The 20,268-nt window shown below is 45.5% G+C and overlaps 2 protein-coding genes across 2 annotated transcripts; one reads left to right on the top strand and one right to left on the bottom strand.

Annotated features, from left to right (window-relative positions):
- Nucleotides 1–2,254: 2,254 nt before the first annotated feature.
- Nucleotides 2,255–15,623, top strand: tub (TUB bipartite transcription factor). The gene is made up of 12 exons (XM_068315281.1): nucleotides 2,255–2,538; nucleotides 7,588–7,639; nucleotides 8,073–8,235; nucleotides 8,521–8,658; nucleotides 9,364–9,519; nucleotides 10,057–10,178; nucleotides 10,464–10,673; nucleotides 10,767–10,879; nucleotides 13,880–13,994; nucleotides 14,086–14,184; nucleotides 14,276–14,447; nucleotides 14,618–15,623. Exons 1-12 carry the CDS (start codon nucleotides 2,504–2,506, stop codon nucleotides 14,749–14,751), a joined length of 1,509 nt encoding a protein of 502 aa, XP_068171382.1. The 5' UTR covers nucleotides 2,255–2,503; the 3' UTR covers nucleotides 14,752–15,623.
- Nucleotides 15,624–16,874: 1,251 nt separating this feature from the next.
- ric3a (RIC3 acetylcholine receptor chaperone a) lies at nucleotides 16,875–19,999 on the bottom strand. The gene is made up of 6 exons (XM_068318570.1): nucleotides 19,819–19,999; nucleotides 18,496–18,695; nucleotides 18,266–18,338; nucleotides 18,087–18,183; nucleotides 17,823–17,977; nucleotides 16,875–17,750 (listed from the first exon to the last, which is right to left on the bottom strand). Exons 1-6 carry the CDS (start codon nucleotides 19,997–19,999, stop codon nucleotides 17,020–17,022), a joined length of 1,437 nt encoding a protein of 478 aa, XP_068174671.1. The 3' UTR covers nucleotides 16,875–17,019.
- Between the last annotated feature and the right edge of the window lie 269 nt (nucleotides 20,000–20,268).

The following is a 20,268-nucleotide window of genomic DNA, read 5'->3' as shown; positions in this document are numbered from 1 at the left end:
TTTTAGTCTGACAGCTTTTTGCAGTTCTCTTTTCTCCGTTATCCAGTCTCTGCGCCTCATTCTGGTTGTTCCTCGTTCATTCTCTGATGAAGATCTACCAACATGATCTCCTAGAAAACCTCCAGGTTTCATGAAACTCAGAACTCCTGTCTGATCAATCTGGTGTATTTTTAAGCCTTCCTGCTCTGCGCCTGTGCCTCAACCAGAGACACAAACCAGAGACTCTTTTCCACATCAGTGCCGTCTCTGCCAGGACAATTATTCTCATCATTTTTACTTCCTGTTATTATTAATAAAACCCCTCTGGGGAAGAGACTGCACAAATCGTGGGAGAATCCAATTTGTTTCATTGATTTTATTGTAGTTTTTTTTTTTAAGGCTGTAACATAATTAGACCAGAGGGGAAGTAAGAACGATGAAGAGGATTAGGAGGAGTACTCCTCTTCTTTTTATTCAGAGGAGTCCCACCTCCATCTCTCTCCTGACCGCGGCTGAACTTCAAAGTTCTCCTTCAGCATCAAATATTCATCAGGGCGCTGCGCTGACACCTGTTCCTCAGCAGAAGGTGTGATCCACGGGTTCATCACACCTGCTGAGGTGGAACAAGCGCTGTGTGAAGCTCACAGGATCAATACCGTTACGTTCCCTCTGCCAGTCGTCTGCATTACCTGGTGCATTCTGTTTGAGACGCAATACAGGTGTTCCATTCCATGTGGCGTTCAGAGGGAATAGGAAAAGACAGCGCTGTTTTAATACCACTAATATCTCTGATGATGTGTGGGGAAAAATAATCAGCTAGACATCAACTTGTTCAGGATTTTTAAAAATAAAATTCTGGAAATACAATGTTTTAATTAAAATGTGACAATTTTCCAAAAAAAAAAAAAGTAACATGTAATTTCTATTTTATGCTTTCAGTAAAGCATTTGGAGTTCTAGTTAGATTTCATGAATTGACTTGAAAAGGCAGTTCAACTGTTCACTAAATATGAATTCAGTGTTTGTAAAAAACAATTAAAAAACGTCATATATTAAACATATCAAATTCCTTTAAATTAAAGTGAAAAATCATCTCCACAGCGATCCTTCTTATCTTAATACACACAAAATCAAAAATAGGATATTGAGTGATTCATTTTTAATTTCCTTTAAATAACTTGTCGTCAGAAGCTCATTGAGAAAAGATGCTTGGATCAGCTTTGACTCATCTGTACTAAAATAGAAATATGAGTTTTGACCTTGTAAAAAATCTCCTCTGACGTTTAGCTTTTGTGTTCAGAGACATTTTAACATCAAGAAAGAATAAGAGCTAAAAAAAAATTGTGGTATGAAAATATAAATTTTAATGCATAAATATCTATTATTTATGTATAGATGGATATTGAGACCATTATTGATCCCTGTGAGGGGGAGTTCCCTGGGGATTCCTTAATTCTTAAACTCATCAGGCTCCAAAAATCAAAGAGAAATTTAAAAAAAATCATTCCAAAGACGAGCTCAGGTTTAATAATGAAGATTCACATCATAACAACTTGGACTTTAAATCTGGGGGTGTTGATTATTGGAGGTCCAGATCCCCCCCACCCCCCCACCACCCAGATATGAACGCGTCTGTGGCTCCAGGACATGAATCAGGTCCTGTTAGAGGCTCTGGTGGTCTATAGATGGACTGAATAACCCCGGAGCACAGGGGGCGGCGTGTGTGTGTGTGTGTGTGTGTGTGTGTGTGTGTGTGTGTGTGTGTGTGTGTGTGTGTGTGTGTGTGTGTGTGTGTGTGTGTCTGACTGGTGATGAAGAGGAGGGGGGGCGGAAGCAGATGTGTGAGAGCTTCGGAGCTCCGGGTTGGTCACAGGCCGCCTTTGTCCATTGAGGGCCGCTGACAGTGGTCACACTCATTCTGATACATGAGGCTCCAGGAAGACGTCCTGAGCTGAGGATGAGGAGGATGCAGAGGAGGAAACAGGACGGCGTGATTCTGCAGGAATAGAGCAAGAAAAGAACATCACGGAGTAGGGGGGTTGGGAGGGGGGGGGACCTCTCCAAACGTTTTCGGTTGCGGCCGCTACCGTCAGTGATGCTGCGCGAAAGACAACGAGAGAGAGAGGGAGGGAGGGAGGGAGGGAGGGAGGGAGGGAGGGAGGGGGAGGGAGATTTGGACCGAGAGCAGCCGAGGGAGGGGTTGGGAAGGGAGGGACGGGGGGGGGATTTAAAGGGCAAGAAAGGGAGGGAGATTCAGAACGACCTACGGAGTGAGAGAAGAGGGAAGGGAGCCAGCGGAGGAGGAAGAGGGAGGCATTGGCCGGAGCTCCACATGGGATAGAAGAGAGCTGTTATTTCCGCTGCTCGACCGCCTGTCCACGTGGGGGGGTGGGGGCCCGCCAGAGGACGGATGAAGACGCAGAGGCGCGTCGAGCTCCCGCGCCGAGGATGAGCAGGAGATGCGTGCGTGATCGACACCCCCGGACCCCCGCATCCGTTCTGCCGCAGGCCGTCAAGGCGGCAGGATGAGCTCCAAGCACTCCGACTGGATCCCCTACAGGTACCGAACCCCCCCCCCACCACAGCCACCCCCCAGGAGGAAAGGGCGCAGCGTTCATCTTCTGAGGCGGTGTGTGTGTGTGTGTGTGTGTGTGTGTGTGTGTGTGTGTGTGTGTGTGTGTGTGTGTGTGTGTGTGTGTGTGTGTGTGTGTGTGTGTGTGTGTGTGTTGCGCATCTGAGCGGCTGTTCAGTCATGTGAGAGTCAGATCAGACTATGGATGTGTGGAATTTATATATATATATATATATATATATATATATATATATATATATATATACATACATGGAATTTGTGGAGAAACTAAAACATTTACATTTTATACAAAAGAGTTTTTTGTTGTTGTTTTTTTACAATAAAAATCATGACCAGAATTTCCAGGTTTCAATTTTTCAACTATTATTCAGTTTCTTTCTACTCTTCTGTTCTTCATTTATGGACTGCATATAGTTACATTTATAATTTTGCCGAATTATTATATTAAATCCAGGATGCAAACACTTTAAAATCCACAGAGGAAGTTCATGTCTGTGTGTGTGTGTGTGTGTGTGTGTGGTCATCTAGACCATATGTCATTTGTTGTTGTGTTTATTTGTAAACATGTGTGTTGTTTATTTGTAAACAACAACAACATGATCGTTTAGGGCATCTGACCAGCAGACCTGTGATATCTGCTGTAGGAGCGCCGCTGCCTCTTCTCCTCTGATTGAAGACCCATCACCATGGTTCCCCACTTACTGTGATGCCATTGGTTCCTGGTTGCTATAAGTTACGGTGGTAGTGCACAATTTTCACAATGAGATGGAATCAGAGAAGGCAGGAGTGAGGGATTCAAAATTTATTGGAAATTTCGGGATAAGATGGTCGAGCGCATATCTGAATGTACTTAAATAAAGTGAAATTAAAATGAATCTCTTTACTTTTAAACATTTTCCAGAACAAAAGATTTAGCTCCTTTTTTGTGCTTAGTGGACAATGAAATAATAAAAATGAGACACTAATTCCCTTAAAGCTCGTTTTGGACGTGTCGGTGAGAGGGTTCCATCTCAATGAACGTTTGTTTGGCTGCCATAAAACATGCATGGGCCTTGGCGCGGTGTTGGAGGTGACAGGTGCTTGGCGAGGCTCTCATTTCTCATCGGCACGTACGTGGATAGAACCTGAGAAAATGAGGGAGAACGTCTCATAGAAGCAGCTCGATCAGGAGAGATGCTCGTCAATCATGGGAGGAAGTTTTGCTGCTTCAAAAAGTGATGGAAAGCCTCTAAGCAGCAAAATAAATCTCCCCTTCCAGTTCAGACACCGGCGGTGGCGGCGGCGGCCGATGATTCTGCTGGGACAGCAGAAGCTGGTGTGATAAAGTTGGTCGTTCTGCAAAGACTGTGCAGTGAATTGTGGGTGAAGGCGTGTATTTCAGCAAACAAAGGCAACGGAGAGAATCCTGTCTGAAATGACACCAGCTGCTGGCGCTAGGCTAACAGTTAGCCGTTAGCTGCTGATGATGGATATGAGAGCAGATGATCTCAGCTGCAGAGAATGGCGGCTGGGAAATGCGACCAGATGATTGATTTACAGGATAGCGTGAAAAATAAGAGATGCAAAGAAATAATTTTGATTGAACTTTATTTGCAAATGTTTTATTTGCAAACTAAGGAAATCTTTCATTGCATGATTAGTTTAATTCCTTACAATTAGACGTTTGTAAATATTAGCTTTATTATCTAATGCACAAGGTCAATATGCAGTACTCATTAATTTTTCAAGCATCAAATTGCACACATTACACCATGAAAATGAGAATTCAACACTCTGTCGCGTGCAGATCGGGTCGTCGGTGTTTGTCATGCATGTGAAACCGAATGATGGCCTGAAAACTGTTTTTAGAATGTTTTTAATAAATTCAAGTGAATTTTTTTAGAATTTTCTTTCATTTTTCTTATTTCTGTTGATTTCCTCCCTTTTTATGCATTTTTAAATGCTTTTGGCGTAAATGGAACGCCGCCGATGAAACATTATCATACATATTCATACAGCTGAAAATGGAGATGTTAAAACAAGACATTATAATGCAAATATCGACAAATAACACGTCAGTGCTGCTGGTGGGTGGGGGCTCGGAAGCTTCAAATACGAATGAATTTCAATTCAAACGTAACAGCAACCGATCGTCCAATGACTCTTTTTCTCGATGGAACAGAAGGTCTTTCGGACTTCTGTTCCAGCATACAAGCAGGTTTTTCTCTCCCCCACCCCCAGGGGCCGTGGCCTCACTCATGGGGGGGAACTGTTGAGTCATTGTTGGAGTAATCTTCTCCTTTCTGCTCTTTCTGAAAACTGTCTTCAGGTAACTTTCCGATATGACTTGACTTTTGTTCGCTGGATCTTCATGTGACCTGATGACAACCTTTCCTGGGATCTCCTGTGGCCATTGAATCGGACGTTAACATTTTAAATCATACTTTTGATCTATTTATTTTTTGACACTCTGACCTTTTATGTTCTCACGAGCCACATAAAATGACATGGAGGGCCGCATTTGGCCCCCGGGCCTTGAGTTTGTGCTTTAACTGGATGAGAGCCTGGAGACTCTCCATGGTAATGAGCTCTTTGACCTCCACTGGAACCGTTCTTTTTGAGCCATTATTTTCTCATCTGATTCCTATTCACACACTTGATTACTATGATTGTAGACATGGAGTGTTTTGTTTGTGTGGGAGGTAAATCCATTTGCCTTACCACTGTGTGTGTGTGTGTTCATCACGCCGCTGGAGGACCGGCGCCGTCATAAGGAGACTAAAAACATTAATCAACCTCGCTAACTATCACAGTGGAAGACGTGGAGAGAGACGGCGACGACCGGAATGAAGATAAATGGAGCCATACTGCTCACGATGTCAGAAATGAATTTTAAAATTATGCAAAGAATACTCTAGCGTTTGCTTCTGAATTTATTTTTGTATAAAACAAATGAAATTTGCTCAACATTAAGAGTTCGGCTCTGTCGGCGTCCCCCCCCCTCCATCCATCTTTTATCCTCCTCTCTTCTGCTGGGGCTCATTATCACCAGATTGTCTGGAGAAAGCATCTCTTCGCCCTGTAATTAGAACCCAGCGGTTTCCTTGGGTTCTCAGACGAACACACACAAAGCTCCCAAAACGGCGATGTGAGAATGTTTTTAATGGATTAAAAAGAAAAGCAAACAGTTTAACTCATTCTATTCCTTCCTAAAACTTATTATTCTGGAAGAAAAAAATGAAACTCAGTACGAGCCAATCAGAGGCAAAGTTTCATGGGTGGGGCCTTCCTCCTCAGGTGGGAGGAAGACCTTCCTTCCCTTCAGCCTTCCTTCACCCTGCTGGGTAAAGGGCTTCAATTCAATTCAATCTAGAACCAAGGTCAAGGTCATCATCTCATTTTTAACCCCTTTGCTGCCCGAGTAATGTGCTTTTTTTCCATCTTCCTATTACAATTACAATTACAACACATCACCGCTTTGAAGCGGGATGTAAAACTTTATTTGTCCCCAAGGGGCAATTGAAGGCACACAAAGTAGGTGCACAAAAAGACACCTGAAGTGAAGACACCTTTCTCTTTCCACCTGAGGAGGTAGGACCGTCTTTCCTTTCAGACTCATTTGGAGGTGCTCCTAGCAAACATTTTCTCATGGGGGGGGGGGGGGTGTGATGATCCAAAGAGAAAGATCACAGCTACAACCAGCAGGAAGGAGATTCCTCCCCCAGGGAGTCTGGACTCCCTGGGGGAGTGAAGACTGAGGAGCTGGAGACCGCTTTGGTGATTTGGGGTGTTTCAGTGAGGAAGCCCCCGGGGAGGGATTCCCATCATGACCCGCTGGGAGAAGACTGTGGGACCTCTGGGATTACGTTTCATCAGGGTTTGGACCACCTCAGATGAAAGCCTCACGCTGAAGGGGGGAGGATTCCCGTCGTCGAAAGGCAGTGGGAGAGCATTCAAGACTATATTTCATTTTTACTGGATGGAATAAAAAAAAATCCACGTCCCAATCTGGGCAGCATATGCCCCCCCCCCCATCACCAGACCTCCTGCCTTTGCTTCGCCTCCTACAGACAGACGCTGCTCTCCTGGCATCGCTTCTGACAAACACTTATTCTTGACATAGTTGAAGAAATCTGCATTGGTACCTCCAGCGGCGAATGATTTATAGAAGATCTCACCAAATGTTCAGACTGAAAGGAGGAACCCGGTCGAGGAAGAGGAAATGGATTCAAAGATGAAGAAGAAGAAGGAGGAGAATGAGGAGGAGGAAGAGCACCACCGGCTGCCATCAAACCAAACCTCTTCTCCCGCTAATGATCTGAGACAGTATGACATCATTAACCGCAAACTAGAATATGCTAACCGACAGCTATTAAACAGGCCATCTGGGTTTTATTACTGAACACGAGGGTTGTGTCCACGCAAACACACACACTCTGTCACACGAGGAGATGCTGACACGTGTGGTCAGATGAAATAAAGGAAAATAGCTAATAATAATTGCCTTCTGTCAGAACGAATGTCGACTAATAGAGATATCTGAGTCCACATGTGGTCACGTTGGATTCAGAACCTGTATGAAGTGAGTCAGGGTGAACACGTATGTGTAATATAAGTGTATTTTTTTGTTTTTCTTTCCTTATTTATTCATAAATTGCATGTAAAAATGATGAGAATCCTCAAACTAGGTGAGAAAAACTTTCATATCCTTTAGATTTTCTTGGAAAACGAGTAGATAAAAGTTTTCCATGAATGATTAGACCTGGTTTCGGTTCATTAAGTAGGAAAAACAACCTTGAGTCCCATTTAGGATCTGAAAGAGGAAACAAAAACACCATTTCCTGAAATTTCCTGAATGCTGTTGCCATGGCAACCGTGACGACCGTATGTACAAGCTCAGTTACTGCGTTCAAGTCTGTTGTGTTCACAATAGAAAAGTTGTGTCTGAAGCAGTTGAAGTGTCTATTAGGTTTTATTCATAATGAAGACGTTTAAGGCTCTTGTAACTTCGTAACCCTTCCTGTCTCTGATCTCCAGCTCTTTAGACGACGAGGGCACCAACCTCCGGCAGCAGAAACTGGACAGACAGGTGAGTCTGAACTGTTTGCATTGCTTAAGAAAGGTTCTCTTCTGTCTGACGGAGCTGTGAGTTCTGCAGGCTGGAGATTCGTCTGAGAGTTTCACACAGTGCTGATGACACCGTGATTTATCAGCAACACCTTCGCACGACGCGACAGAACACCCGAAGTGAAAGCTCAGACTGATGTCATGTTCTTCTCCATAAGCAGACACACACACACACACACACACACACACACACACATAACTAAACATGTTATCGATGACCTGTTTCTTTGTTTGTGAGTAGCCTTTGACTCTAAAGAGATGTTTGCTTCATGTCAAACGTTTCACACTGAGGACGGTCCAGGTTCCTTCTCCCCATCTGAGCTCCAACATCTTCAACTTTGAAACCTCTACCTTCATCTTCTCTCTCCCTCCCCTCTGTGGCACGTGAACCCCAGCGAGCGCTGCTGGAGCAGAAGCAGAAGAAGAAGAGGCAGGAGCCTCTGATGGTCCAGTCCAACGTGGAGGGCCGGTCCCGCGCCCGCCGCACCAAGCAGAGCGAGGAGCAGGCGCCGCTGGTGGAGTCCTACCTCAGCAGCAACAGCAGCACCATCTACCATGGTGAGCAGAACCGGGGCGGGGGTGGGGGGTTGATGGGATGGATGAGGTCCTATCTGCACACACAGATCAGGACCATCACTCCCAGTTCAGTTGGACATGTTCCGGCCTCCAGGCCGCAAACTGTCACTTTTCATTTCGCGTCGACCCAATGTTGTTCTGCACTCGGCCGATGTTCCCGATGGAGCCGATAACAACCCCCCCTCGGATCCTTTTTAATTCAGTTATTATATATGAATCAGAAACAGAAACCGATGTGACCTCCTCTGTTCACTTTTCACCTCCCAGTGCAAGAATCCGATCAAGAGGAGGTGAAGATGATCGCCGACGCCCAGCTGCCCCGCTCCGCCAAGAAGGGCAAGGCGTCGGCTAGCCCCACCCCTCAGACGGGCAGCGACAAGAAGGAGCGGAAAGGGAAACACAAAGGTCAGAACTACCGATCCGGTGTCGGGACGAAAACTGGTTCTGGTTTTTACAAACTCACAATATGCAATCACAAAATGATGCTTAAATATTTAACTATACAAGAGTCGCTGCAGAATGAGGGATGCTGAGGATGGAGTCGTCTCCTCCTCCTTCTCCTCCTGCGACAAGTGAAAACAAAAGAAGGAAAAGGTCATTTTGCACTCGGTTGAAAATTAATTGGGTCAACTTGTCGCTCCCTCTCCGTCTCACTCGAATTATTTCAAGCACTCGGTTTGAAGCGAGCTGCTAAAAATGCAGCATGAATAAAATATCTTCATGTGAACTGAAGTATCCTGCTCAAAAAATACATCCAGCGGGACTTGGAACGGGAAGCTGGATTCGGTTTGGGAACGCCGTTTGGTTTCCATAAGAAGCATCGAAATCTGTTGTACCCACAGAAATGAGTGAAAAAACAGGACAAAGAAAAGCTTGTGTGAGATTTTTTAACTTATAGTGAACTGTTCTCTTCTGCCTGGGGTGCAGACATAATGATCTTTCCTCGCCGCCATTAGAAGCTGAGCGAATAAAAAGCCAGCAATTATTGATAATGTAAGAACGGAGCACAAAACGATTTCAGCGATGATGTGGAAATGTGAATGTAGGGGTTGTGTGGGTTTGCTGTGTGAATCCAGAAGCACTCTAAACGCTAGTTCTTTGGCTCTGCAGCGATCGATGGCCTGGCCTCCCCCCAGAGCGACAGTCAGATCCAGATCCTGACCGTCGGTCACAACGCCGCCTCGGAGGAGGGCGAGGCCGAGCCGGTGATGAGCTGCACCCAGTCCCAGAGCAAACAGGACCTACGCGTCACCATGCTCAAGAAAGGTGGGTCACGCTTCAGCCGCGACCCCGGGATCGTCAGATCGTGATTAGATAGAACATGTGCGTCAAACTAAAGGCCTGGGGGCCAAATGTTGCCCTCCACATCATTTTTGTGGCCCATGAGAGCATAAAAGGTCAGAGTGTCAAAAAATAAATAGGTCAAAAGTGTGTTCTGACGCAAAACTACATTAGTAATTCAGCCCAATTTAACATTTTGAACAAAGTTAATGTCCTCAGTTGTGTTTGATGTTATTTTTCTGTATTCATTGATAGTTTGATCTTTGATTGATGAAGTTCTGTGGGTTTAATAACCTGAAGGATTTATGTTATAGCATAAATATAACATAATTATATTCTAACAGGGTTATTTAAAATTAAGACCTAGTTACATTTATTTCTGAATATTATTAATTCAAGTGAGAAAACCCCCCCACAAACTTCCTTAAATGGACAGTTTGTAATTTAATTTAAAGCAATTATTATTATTATAAAGATTGGAATCGTGTTCATGTCTCTTCTATATCCGTTTCTTGTGTGAAGGTATATCCAGCAGCATGAACTTTGACGAGGAAGAGGATGACGAGGATGAAATCAGCTCCAGCTCCTCGCAGCTCAACAGCAACACCAGACCAGGTTCTGCCACCAGCAGGAAGTCCAGCAAGGTGAGAACCACTGGAACCTCTTCTTTAGACGTATAAAAACAGCCGTTTGCAGCATCAGCCGTTTGCTGATGTGTGAAGTTTACAGATTCATTTCCCTCCATTTCCGGATCGTAGCCTTCGCATCATAATCTGTTTTCCACTTTTCTAGCCATTAGCAGCTCCTTCTTTTAGCGGTCATGTGCTCGTTCTCCGTCCCAGTGGGACGTTTTATTCCAGGTTCATTACTCCGCTCTAATGAAAGTCCTCTAGCATTTCACATGGATTTCCTTCTCTTTTCCTGTTCAGGCTGTTTTTCAACCGCAGGAGGTCGCCTCGGCGCCGACTCCCACGGTCAGCGAGCCCGCCATCGACGTGGACGACCTGGAGGAGTTTTCTCTGCGACCCGCCCCCCAGGGGGTCCGAGTGAAATGCAGGATCACCAGAGACAAGAAGGGCATGGACAGGGGCATGTATCCCACCTACTACCTCCACCTGGAGAGGGAGGACGGCAAAAAGGTTGGCAGGGACGGGAAACAACGGGGGAACTGATCGACATCTACCGACAAAGTTTGTTTTTTATGTCTTGTTTTTTCCCCGATTTGGTCTCAGGTGTTCCTGTTGGCTGGCAGGAAGAGGAAAAAGAGTAAAACATCAAATTACTTAATCTCCATCGATCCCACTGATTTGTCTAGAGGTGGGGAGAGCTTCATCGGTAAACTGAGGTCAGCATCGCCGTTGGATAATTTGTCACACGTTTAATCTGCCTAGAACACGTTCCTGCTTCTAAATCAACAAATCGTTCGGATTGAAGCCCTTAAATCTGTGCTTCTTCCTGCTCCATCCCTTCATCATTTGTGTCCATTACCTGCAAACTCCAGTGAGGTCACAATAAGATTTGTAGAGTGAGCGGTGACATAATCTCTGCAGACAGCTTCCATGGAAACTCCCCGGGTAGTTTAATCAAACATGGCTGAGTCTTTAATCTGCAGAGCTGGCTCGACTCCGGTCGATGCGCCGCTCAAAAGCGCTGCAATCACAGTCTGCCCGGATTGATGGAGATCTAAATTTAAATGAACAGTGACCTTTCTTTCACTGCTTCTCAACCCCCCCCCCCCAACCCCACCCCACTTCCCCTAAAAGACCAAACCAGGTGGGGCATTTCAGGGAGAGACATTCGTCTCTTTAAAGCTTTTATAAACCACCAACCAAAACCAAACAGAACTACTTATCAGCAATGGAAACCATTGCAGTCCATTTCCGTGTTACTGGTTTGTATGTTTTATGCATGTGGATGATGAAAGCAACTCTGGCGGTGGAGTCCAACAAGAAGACTTGTTTCCGGTCGAAAATGACCGCATTGATTGTAGATTAATCCTAGAGCTGCCACCTTATCATGGTGGGGGAGTTTGAGTACCCGAATGATCCCAGGAGCTGTGTTGTCAGGGGCTTTATGCTTCTGCTAGGGTCTCCCTTGGCAAACAGGTCCTGGGTGACGGGCCAGACTAAGAGCAGTGACCCCTAATGGCGTCGCCCCACCCTGGAGCCAGGTCCGGGGTTGGGGCTTGTATGTGAGCGCCTGGTGGCTGAGCCTCTGCCCACGGGGCCAGGCTGGGCTCAGCCTGAAAGGACGACGTAGGTCCAACCTCTGGAGGACTCATCACCCGCCGAACAAACTGTAGGGGACGGATGCAGTGTTGATTGGGTGGCAGTCGTCAGCATGGGACTTGACCACCCAATCCCCAGACAAAGAGCCTGGTTCTAGGGACATGGAATGTCACCTCACTGGGGGGAAAGGAGCCACAGCTTGTGAGGGAGGTTGAGAGGTACCGACTAGATATAGTCGGGCTCACCTCTACCCAAAGCTTGGGCTCTGGAACCCAAACTCTTGAGATTGGGGAGGTGGTCCGGGCATGTCGTACTGGGAGGAGACCTCGAGGAAGACTTAGGATACGCTGGAGGGACTATGTCTCTTGGCTGGCCTGGGAACACTGGGGAGAGGGAATGGGCATCCCTGCTGAGACTGTTGCCCCAACGAGCCGGCCCTGGATGAGCGGTTGAAGATAGATGGATGGATGGATAAGTAACTCCGCTTGAGTTACAGCACAATCTTAGGACGATACTAATGACTTCACCTTGGGCTGCAGCGCAACGTTTTGTTAAGGTCGGGTTACAGTTACGGAATCAGACGGATGTTCTCTTGTTTACGAAAGGTAAACACTTTTACACAAGAAGTGTAAAGTCACTTAAAGACTAAGCTGTCGCCGTGGCCCCTGCTCGCCTCCCTCTGTGGCTCGATGAGTCACTATTGGGATCCGGATCAGACCAGCCCCCCCTGCTGGGAAACCAGTCAGTTAGTCGCTGACGACAACAACAGCATTAGTATCCACCAGTCGGAATCACCAGCAGGGATGCGGCATTTTTATAGTTGTGGCAACTACAGAGGAATAAAGCTGAGGAGCCATACAATGAAGTTATGGGAGAGAGTAGTGGAAGCTAGACTAAGGGCAGAGGTGAGCATTTGTGAGCAGCAGTATGGTTTCATGCCAAAAAAGAGTACTACAGATGCAGTATTTGCTTTGAGGATGTTGATAGAGAAGTATAGAGAAGGCCAGAGGGAGCTGCATTGTGTTTTTGTAGATCTGGAGAAAGCTTATGACAGGGTGCCCAGAGAGGAACTGTGGTATTGTATGAGGAAGTCTGGAGTGGCAGAGAAGTATGTTAGAGCAGTGCAGGACATGTATGAGGACTGTAAGACAGTGGTGGGGTGTGCTGTAGGTGTGACAGAGGAGTTCAAGGTGGAGGTGGGACTGCATCAGGGATCAGCTCTGAGCCCCTTCTTGTTCGCTATGGTGATGGACAGGCTGACAGACGAGGTTAGACAGGAATCTCCATGGACTATGATGTTTGCAGATGACATTGTGATCTGCAGTGAGAGCAGGGAACAGGTGGAGGAGAAGCTAGAGAGGTGGAGGTTTGTCCTGGAAAGGAGAGGAATGAAGGTTAGCCGCAGTAAGACAGAGTACATGTGTGTGAATGAGGGGGACCCAAGTGGAAGAGTGAGGTTACAGGGAGGAGAGATCAAGAAGGTGGAGGATTTTAAGTACTTAGGGTCAACAGTCCAGAGCAATGGAGAGTGTGGAAAAGACGTGAAGAAGCGTGTACAGGCAGGATGGAACGGGTGGAGAAAAGTGTCAGGTGTGATGTGTGATAGAAGAGTTTCAGCTAAAATGAAAGGAAAGGTGTACAAAACTGTGGTGAGACCAGCGATGTTGTTTGGTCTAGAGACAGTGTCACTGAAGAAAAGACAGGAGACAGAGCTGGAGGTAGCAGAGATGAAGATGCTGAGGTTCTCTCTGGGAGTGACCAGGATGGATAGGATCAGGAATGAGTACATCAGAGGGACAGCACATGTTAGAGGTTTTGGAGATAAAGTCAGAGAGGCCAGACTGAGATGGTTTGGACATGTCCAGAGGAGAGATAGTGAATATATTGGTAGAAGGATGCTGAGTTTTGAACTGCCAGGCAGGGGGCCTAGAGGAAGACCAAAGAGGAGGTTCATGGATGTAGTGAAAGAGGACATGAAGGTAGTTGGTGTGAGAGAAGAGGATGCAGAAGACAGGGTTAGATGGAGGCAATTGATTCACTGTGGCGACCCCTGAAGGGAAAAGCCGAAAGGAAAAGAAGAAGAAGAAGACACACAATTTATGACCTTTTTTTTGCAGGTCTAACCTGATGGGAACAAAGTTCACCGTCTACGACAGCGGGCTAAACCCCATGAAGAGCACCACCAGCCTGGAAGCCAGCAACCTGCGTCAAGAGTTAGCAGCTATCTGCTACGTGAGTAAAACGCTCCAGATCTCCACCATGTGTGGTTTTTTTGTATGTTGGAAGTTTGAAAATACAAGCGTGAATATTCTTTGGACTGCAGGAAACCAATGTCTTAGGATTCAAAGGACCTCGAAAGATGAGCGTCATCATCCCCGGAATGAACATGGACCACGAGAGAGTCTCCATCCGACCACGAAATGTACGACTCACCTCCTTCCTCAACACCCGTACCGACCTCCAGTACTCCATACCGTCAATATTTATTGATCTGATGTATGTGGTGTTCTCAGGACCATGAGTCGCTGCTGGCCAGGTGGCAGAACAAGAACACAGAGAGCGTGATCGAACTTCACAACAAGACGCCCGTGTGGAACGACGACACACAGTCGTATGTGCTGAACTTCCACGGCAGGGTCACTCAGGCCTCCGTCAAGAATTTCCAAATCATTCACAACAATGACCGTGAGTTCAAAGTCACGCTGAAAGATTGGCGAGTATTTGAGTTCTGAGCAAAACGTAGACTCCTTTTATTTCGAGGTGGAGGGTAGAGCCGTCATACCTCAAAATCATGAATCCTAGTTTTTGTCCATGGTTGACTTCTTTTTGTGACTGTTCTGTTTCTGGTCCTACAGCCGACTACATCGTGATGCAGTTTGGTCGCGTGGCGGAAGACGTCTTCACCATGGACTATAACTACCCAATGTGTGCGCTGCAAGCCTTCGCCATTGCACTTTCGAGTTTTGACAGCAAGTTGGCCTGTGAATAGATTCCAGCCTGGCGTTCAGCGGAGAACGGGTCCATCTGTCCCCTAAACAAGGGCTGTTAATGTCTCCCTAGGACTGGTCTGGGTTCTCCAACTCACTCAGCGCCTTGGAAGTCCTGCATATCCCAAAATGCTTTATGGGCCTCAAGTTTTATGTGTGTATGTGTGTGTATGTGTGTGTGTGTGTGTGTGTGTGTGTGTGTGTGTGTGTGTGTGTGTGTGTGTGTGTGTGTGAGTCCTTACAGCGGATTTTAGGATTAAATATGTGATGGGGTGGGGGGAGGGGGGATCACTCAGGTTGGTCTTGGTCAACGGGAGAAAAGAAGCACAAAGAGTGATTCCATTATGTGACAGACTCGAGACCTCAAGACCTCTTTCCTGTTGGGTTCCTGGGATCTTTAGCTTCGGTTAGGTCAGATTAGTTTCCTTATATTCATGTACCACAACTCTTGCTGTTTAGGAGAGCATTAATCCTTTGTTGGAACTGATTTGAGCTTGGGTTACACCCAATAGATGCCCCCCAAGAGTGTCTGTCTGGACAGTAGAGTTGAGAATCTCTAGATAGCTAATGGTTAACTAGTTAATGAGTCTTTTTAAGACTGGGGTACTCCAGTTATTTGGCCACAAGTTGGGCGATACAAATCCAAACAGGAAGTAGGTCTTGAGGATGACGGTCGCACACAAATTCAAAAGGCATTTGTTTTTGATAAATATAGTCTTTTTGTAGTGTACTGGCATTATAGAGAACCAACACTATTCCTTTATGTAGTAGTTAGAGTAATTTAATATTCCTTTCTCTTTAAATTATAACTAACAATTCCATATCTGTGAGTTGGAAAAGTAACGTGCCACACAAAAACACGACGTCTGAAAAACCACTGGAGTGGTTCTAAAAAAAATTGAAAATCAACACACGCATCACGATATATCTATTTTGTTATTTATGTATTTATTACATGTTAGATCTCATTCCTGTTATCATTTGCAATAATTTGAGCATCATCAGTTTCCATGGAGCTACAAAGCACACGAGTTAGCATTAGCAGAAGGCTCCTCCGGATCCACGTAGAGCAATTAGCGACGTCGGCGAGGGGGCGGGTCAAAGGCGTGTCACACTGTGCTGTGCACCAATCACATCGTTGTGTCACAGTGTCATACAAGTGAATGTATGTGATGCACTTTACTTTAAGGTTTTTAGTTGATGGGATGTAGCTGTACATACTGGATCGTGCCTTTGGAGACTGATGCTAGCTCACGCTGGCCTCGGTTCTTCGCGCCGTCCTCCCATGCATTAGAGATGTAGCTACTGTACTATGAATTGTCAAACACGGAGCGCACTTAAGCCAAATAAACTAAAAATTCCAAAATTCAGAATTGTGCAGATGTATTTGGTGTAAATTCAGGCTCTGAAATACGTTGAAATTACGTATTTAGTGAATATAGCGTCCATGATCACGGATATATTTGCTGCTGGTTCAACGTTTGCTCCTTCTTTTCTCGCTTTCATTCATTTTTTTGAACCCATTTTCTCGGTTCGTTCTTCATTGGACTGCCTGTAAGTTTCTATATGCTGTGGTTTATTGCATGTGACATTTTTACTCAAACTATTATCCCTCCGGCTCTCTAGGGGGCAGCGTCCTTTCTGGAACAATGACAGCATTTCATATCGTAATGACCTTCAAAATATCTCGAGGGAAGACAAAGAACAATCCGGTATTCTGTTATTTCTGTGGGTTATGAGGGAATTCTTATCAAATGTGATATTCTTGTACTCAGTTGTGTTCTAACTATTTTGAATTTCTATTTTAAGATTGACAAATTGCTGTAAAGTGTGCTTTTCATACACGCATCCGGGAAACAAATGTTCCTCCACTTTCTGTTCTCAGTGCTGGTTATATACAGTCGGTGGTGTATAATTTAATTTACTGTTGTGGTACAGATGGAAAAATAAAACCTCATTATGTCAGAAAATGTCTTGGTTTATTTCTTTTTTAAAAAACCACAAGATTTTGATTTTTCTCAAAGTCAAACATTTAATCTTTATAATAAAGATAATTTGTCAAGAAGCACAAAAAAGAAATTTAAATGAAAACTTTTTATTTCAATTTTAGAAGCGATGCTGTCAGGTTTCTACTAAAGTCAGGGCAGGGTTTTTTCTTGGATAGATCTTTATTTTAATTTGTTTATAACAAGCGTTTTAATTCATTTTATTCTTTTTATCTACTACATTCACTACACTGCTACAAACTCCTCCTGGGTTGTTGGAAACCTTCACGTCTCCCTCCTGTTCCTCATCCTCAGCCCGCTGGACTGAACCTCCTTGGGCGTGTCCGACAGGAAGTCGCCTTCGTCCTCCGGCGCCGGCATTAACAAATACTCTTCATCACACTCTGCCTCTTCCTCTGGGTTGGTGACGCTCTCACAGCTGAACTGAAGACTCTCCGCCTCCATCACTGGATCATCCTCATCAACCTCCTCTTCCTCCTCTCCCTCTTCTTCATCCTCCTCTTCCTCCTCCTCCTCTTCCAGCTCTGTACTTTCCTCCTCTTCCTCTATTTCCTCTTCCTCCTCTTCGAAGGCGTCCTCCTTCGGGTAGCAGAACACGTCCTGCCGGTCGCTGAAGGTGATCTGTTTCCTCCCCCCGCTGCATCGGACATCTCTGCTCTCCTCCATCCTCTCCTCCTTCCTGTCAGGCTGAAGCAACTGGAGCAAATGTCTTTTCTCTGCTTCAGCTTCCTCCTCCTCTTCCTCCTCATTCACCTCCTCCTCCTCCGTTTCCCCCTCCACTTCTCCCCCCTTACAGGCATCTTCATCCTCCTCTTCTTCATCCTCCTCGTGCACTATGGACAGCTTCCTTGCTGTGACCTCCTCCTCCTCCTGCTCCATCCTCTCTGCCAGGGCCTCGGCGGTGGGCTGGGGGCCCGGCTCCTTCAGTGTGGGGGTTTGACACGTGGGCCTGCTGTAGGTTTCTTCATACACTGGGTAGGTTTCTTCTGGGTAGCCTGAACACGGTGGAAAAAGTTAGTCCTTTTAAATTCTTCCTAACGATGAGGATGGGGGTGTTTCAGACCTACCCTCCCATTCTGCCCCATAGGGCACCTCCTCGGCCTCCATCTCGGGGGAGGCGGCCTCCAGCCGCCCCTCCTGCATCAGCTGTGTGATCTGTCTGAGCTGCCTGAGTAACTTCTCCTCCTTCTTCGACAGGTTTCGACTCTTCCTCCTCCTGCCACTAGTGGGCGACGCATGGAGACAGATCAGATCGTTTCCTCGTAAGCAAAAAAAAATGAAATCACTCCATTCATAGCGTGGATTCATTTCCTACTAAAAACACGACTTGCCTCCCAGAACTTTGACTCTTCCCAGAGACGATCCTCTCCATCATCATCTCCGTTCTCAGCAGCCTCTCCTGAAGCCTCACCAGCTCCGAATCCATGGCTAAAAAGAAAATATTCCAATATCAAAGTGATTTCTGTGAACATCTTGAGGTCAATGCTGTATTCCCATAATTAGAACATACTAGTTTTGGTCTCTGTGCTCGTCTTTACGGTTCTATAGTCTTCAGGTGTGGAAGTCTTACCCTTACAAGTCAGCTGTGAACACAACATCAGAACCATCAGATTCTCACACATCCATGATCAAAAGTTATTAAAATAATAAACCGATGAACATTAAAATACCATTGTGGGACGTGACATTCATTATCAGCACAGCTATCACCCTATTACCATGGCTACCTGCATCTGTTACCTTATAGATGATGTAGAAGATGTAAAGGAAGATCCCGAAGCCGTATATGGGGATGACTTGAGCCATCAGGTTGTGTTTCCTGCCGACACCTTTGACCTCGGCGCCGTGCATGACGGCGTAGGAGGGGTCCACCACCCACCGCGCCGGGTCCTCTGGCAGAGAATGGTGGTGCATCGCAGGAGGGTAGAAACCGGGTCCGACTGGAGGACCCCCAAAATCAATCAGTTCATCAATAGCTAACCTTAAAGAATCATCCTAATTCATTTCAAATATTGATCATGGTCGAACAGTCAGGGAGATATTATTAATGGTAAATTGACTAATTTATATTTAAATAACAATTAATATACAGGAAGTCCTCAAGATATGACCATTCAACTTACAAACATTCGTAGATACGAGCATCCCGCTACTGTAGTTCTGAATGTTTTGCTGGTTGATGTTAACCACTGGTGGATTAACAGAGAAACTTCATGAAATTTAAAGGTCATCGCACAGAAAAGCGGCGTGTTGACTTGCTGACCAGAAAGTGACATCGGCATGTCAGTGTGGTGGAACACCTCAGTGCATTAAAGCTGGGTTTAGCCTCTACACCCCCCAGGAGAAAATTAATCCAGCAGAGTTAGAGATTTAAAAATGTAAAAAATAACGATTTATGAATAACTCAGCTAACAAAGAACCTCTCAGAACCACCTGAGTTCGTATGTTGAGGACTTTCTGTACTCTGAAATGTTAACACTCATATTGAGAACTCCGTTGTTTTTCCTGACTGAATAAAAATCAACACCACTTCCTGATTTCTTGTATTTTCTGTCCTCATCAGCTCGTTAACCAATCACATGCTGCTTCTAAGGACTGTCGGTCTGTTTAATCAATTACAGTGAAGTAAATGTAAATGGGAGGGGTGTAATGTTGAGGATGCATGGAAATCCACTTTGTCTGAAGAAACAAATAAAAAAATTAATTAATCAAATGATATGGGTGAAAAAGAACAGAATCCTACATCCACACCCCCAATGAGGAACTTTAACCTTTGACCTTTGTCGCTTATGCTAGTTCTGGAGGGTTTTGTTACTCCTCCCGTAAAAGCGCTTTGAAACGTCTGTTGATGTGATTTAGGGTTTTACTAATAAAAGCTGATTAATTTATTGATTGACCTTTGTTAGGTGTCTGGACTTCCTGATGAAAAGCGATCCTGAACGCTCTTCCAGATGTTTTAGCTGGACCTCAAAACCTTTAAGAGGATCTTCACGAGAATCAAATCAAATCGAGGCCTGAGGGTGACGACGGTGGATGGATAGGTGATCTGATGAGGCCTCTTACCTTCAGGCTGCCCAGTCTCCCTCTTCCCTCGGGGCAGAAACATTCTGGGCAGGAAGAGGGAGATGCAGAGGACGGAGCAGGATATCAGAGTGACCTTCTGGCAGGTGGTGATCGCCATTTCACCGCCGGAGTGGATTTCAGCTGAGCAGCGGAGCCAGCATCCACTGATGTCATCCCTCATCTGGTGACAGTCCTGCCCAGATTAGACCAGATTAAACCAGCTGCCTTCAAGCGCTGTGAGAAATTATGACATAAATCCCCAAACAGCCCCGGTCCAGTGCGTCATCATCATCATGACCATTCTGTTTTGTTTTGTTTTTCCATAATAAAGTAATGATGTAATTAACGTTTTGGATTCTTTGGGTCCTGCCATCATCAGACATTTTGTCCGTAAGAAAACAACCACAACCTTTTAGTTTTGTTATTGCACCATTTTGCCAAAAAGCACAT

This window comes from Antennarius striatus, chromosome 1 (genome assembly GCF_040054535.1).
Source record: "Antennarius striatus isolate MH-2024 chromosome 1, ASM4005453v1, whole genome shotgun sequence".
Lineage (NCBI taxonomy): Eukaryota > Metazoa > Chordata > Actinopteri > Lophiiformes > Antennariidae > Antennarius > Antennarius striatus.
Note: the sequence above shows the minus strand (reverse complement) of the source record. Positions and strands in the feature narration are given on the sequence as shown.

Bases quoted from the DNA above. Each gene is read 5' to 3' on its own strand.
- ric3a (XM_068318570.1), bottom strand. From the start codon at position 19,999: ATGAGGGATGACATCAGTGGATGCTGGCTCCGCTGCTCAGCTGAAATC. The intron at 18,184-18,265 runs GTATGTTCTAAT...TTTTCTTTTTAG, and splicing joins GAGCACAGAGACCAAAACTA to CCATGGATTCGGAGCTGGTG. The intron at 17,978-18,086 runs GCAAGTCGTGTT...GTCGCCCACTAG, and splicing joins AAGAGTCAAAGTTCTGGGAG to TGGCAGGAGGAGGAAGAGTC.
- tub (XM_068315281.1), top strand. From the start codon at position 2,504: ATGAGCTCCAAGCACTCCGACTGGATCCCCTACAG. The intron at 2,539-7,587 runs GTACCGAACCCC...TCTGATCTCCAG, and splicing joins TCCGACTGGATCCCCTACAG to CTCTTTAGACGACGAGGGCA. The intron at 10,880-13,879 runs GTCAGCATCGCC...TTTTTTTTGCAG, and splicing joins AGCTTCATCGGTAAACTGAG to GTCTAACCTGATGGGAACAA.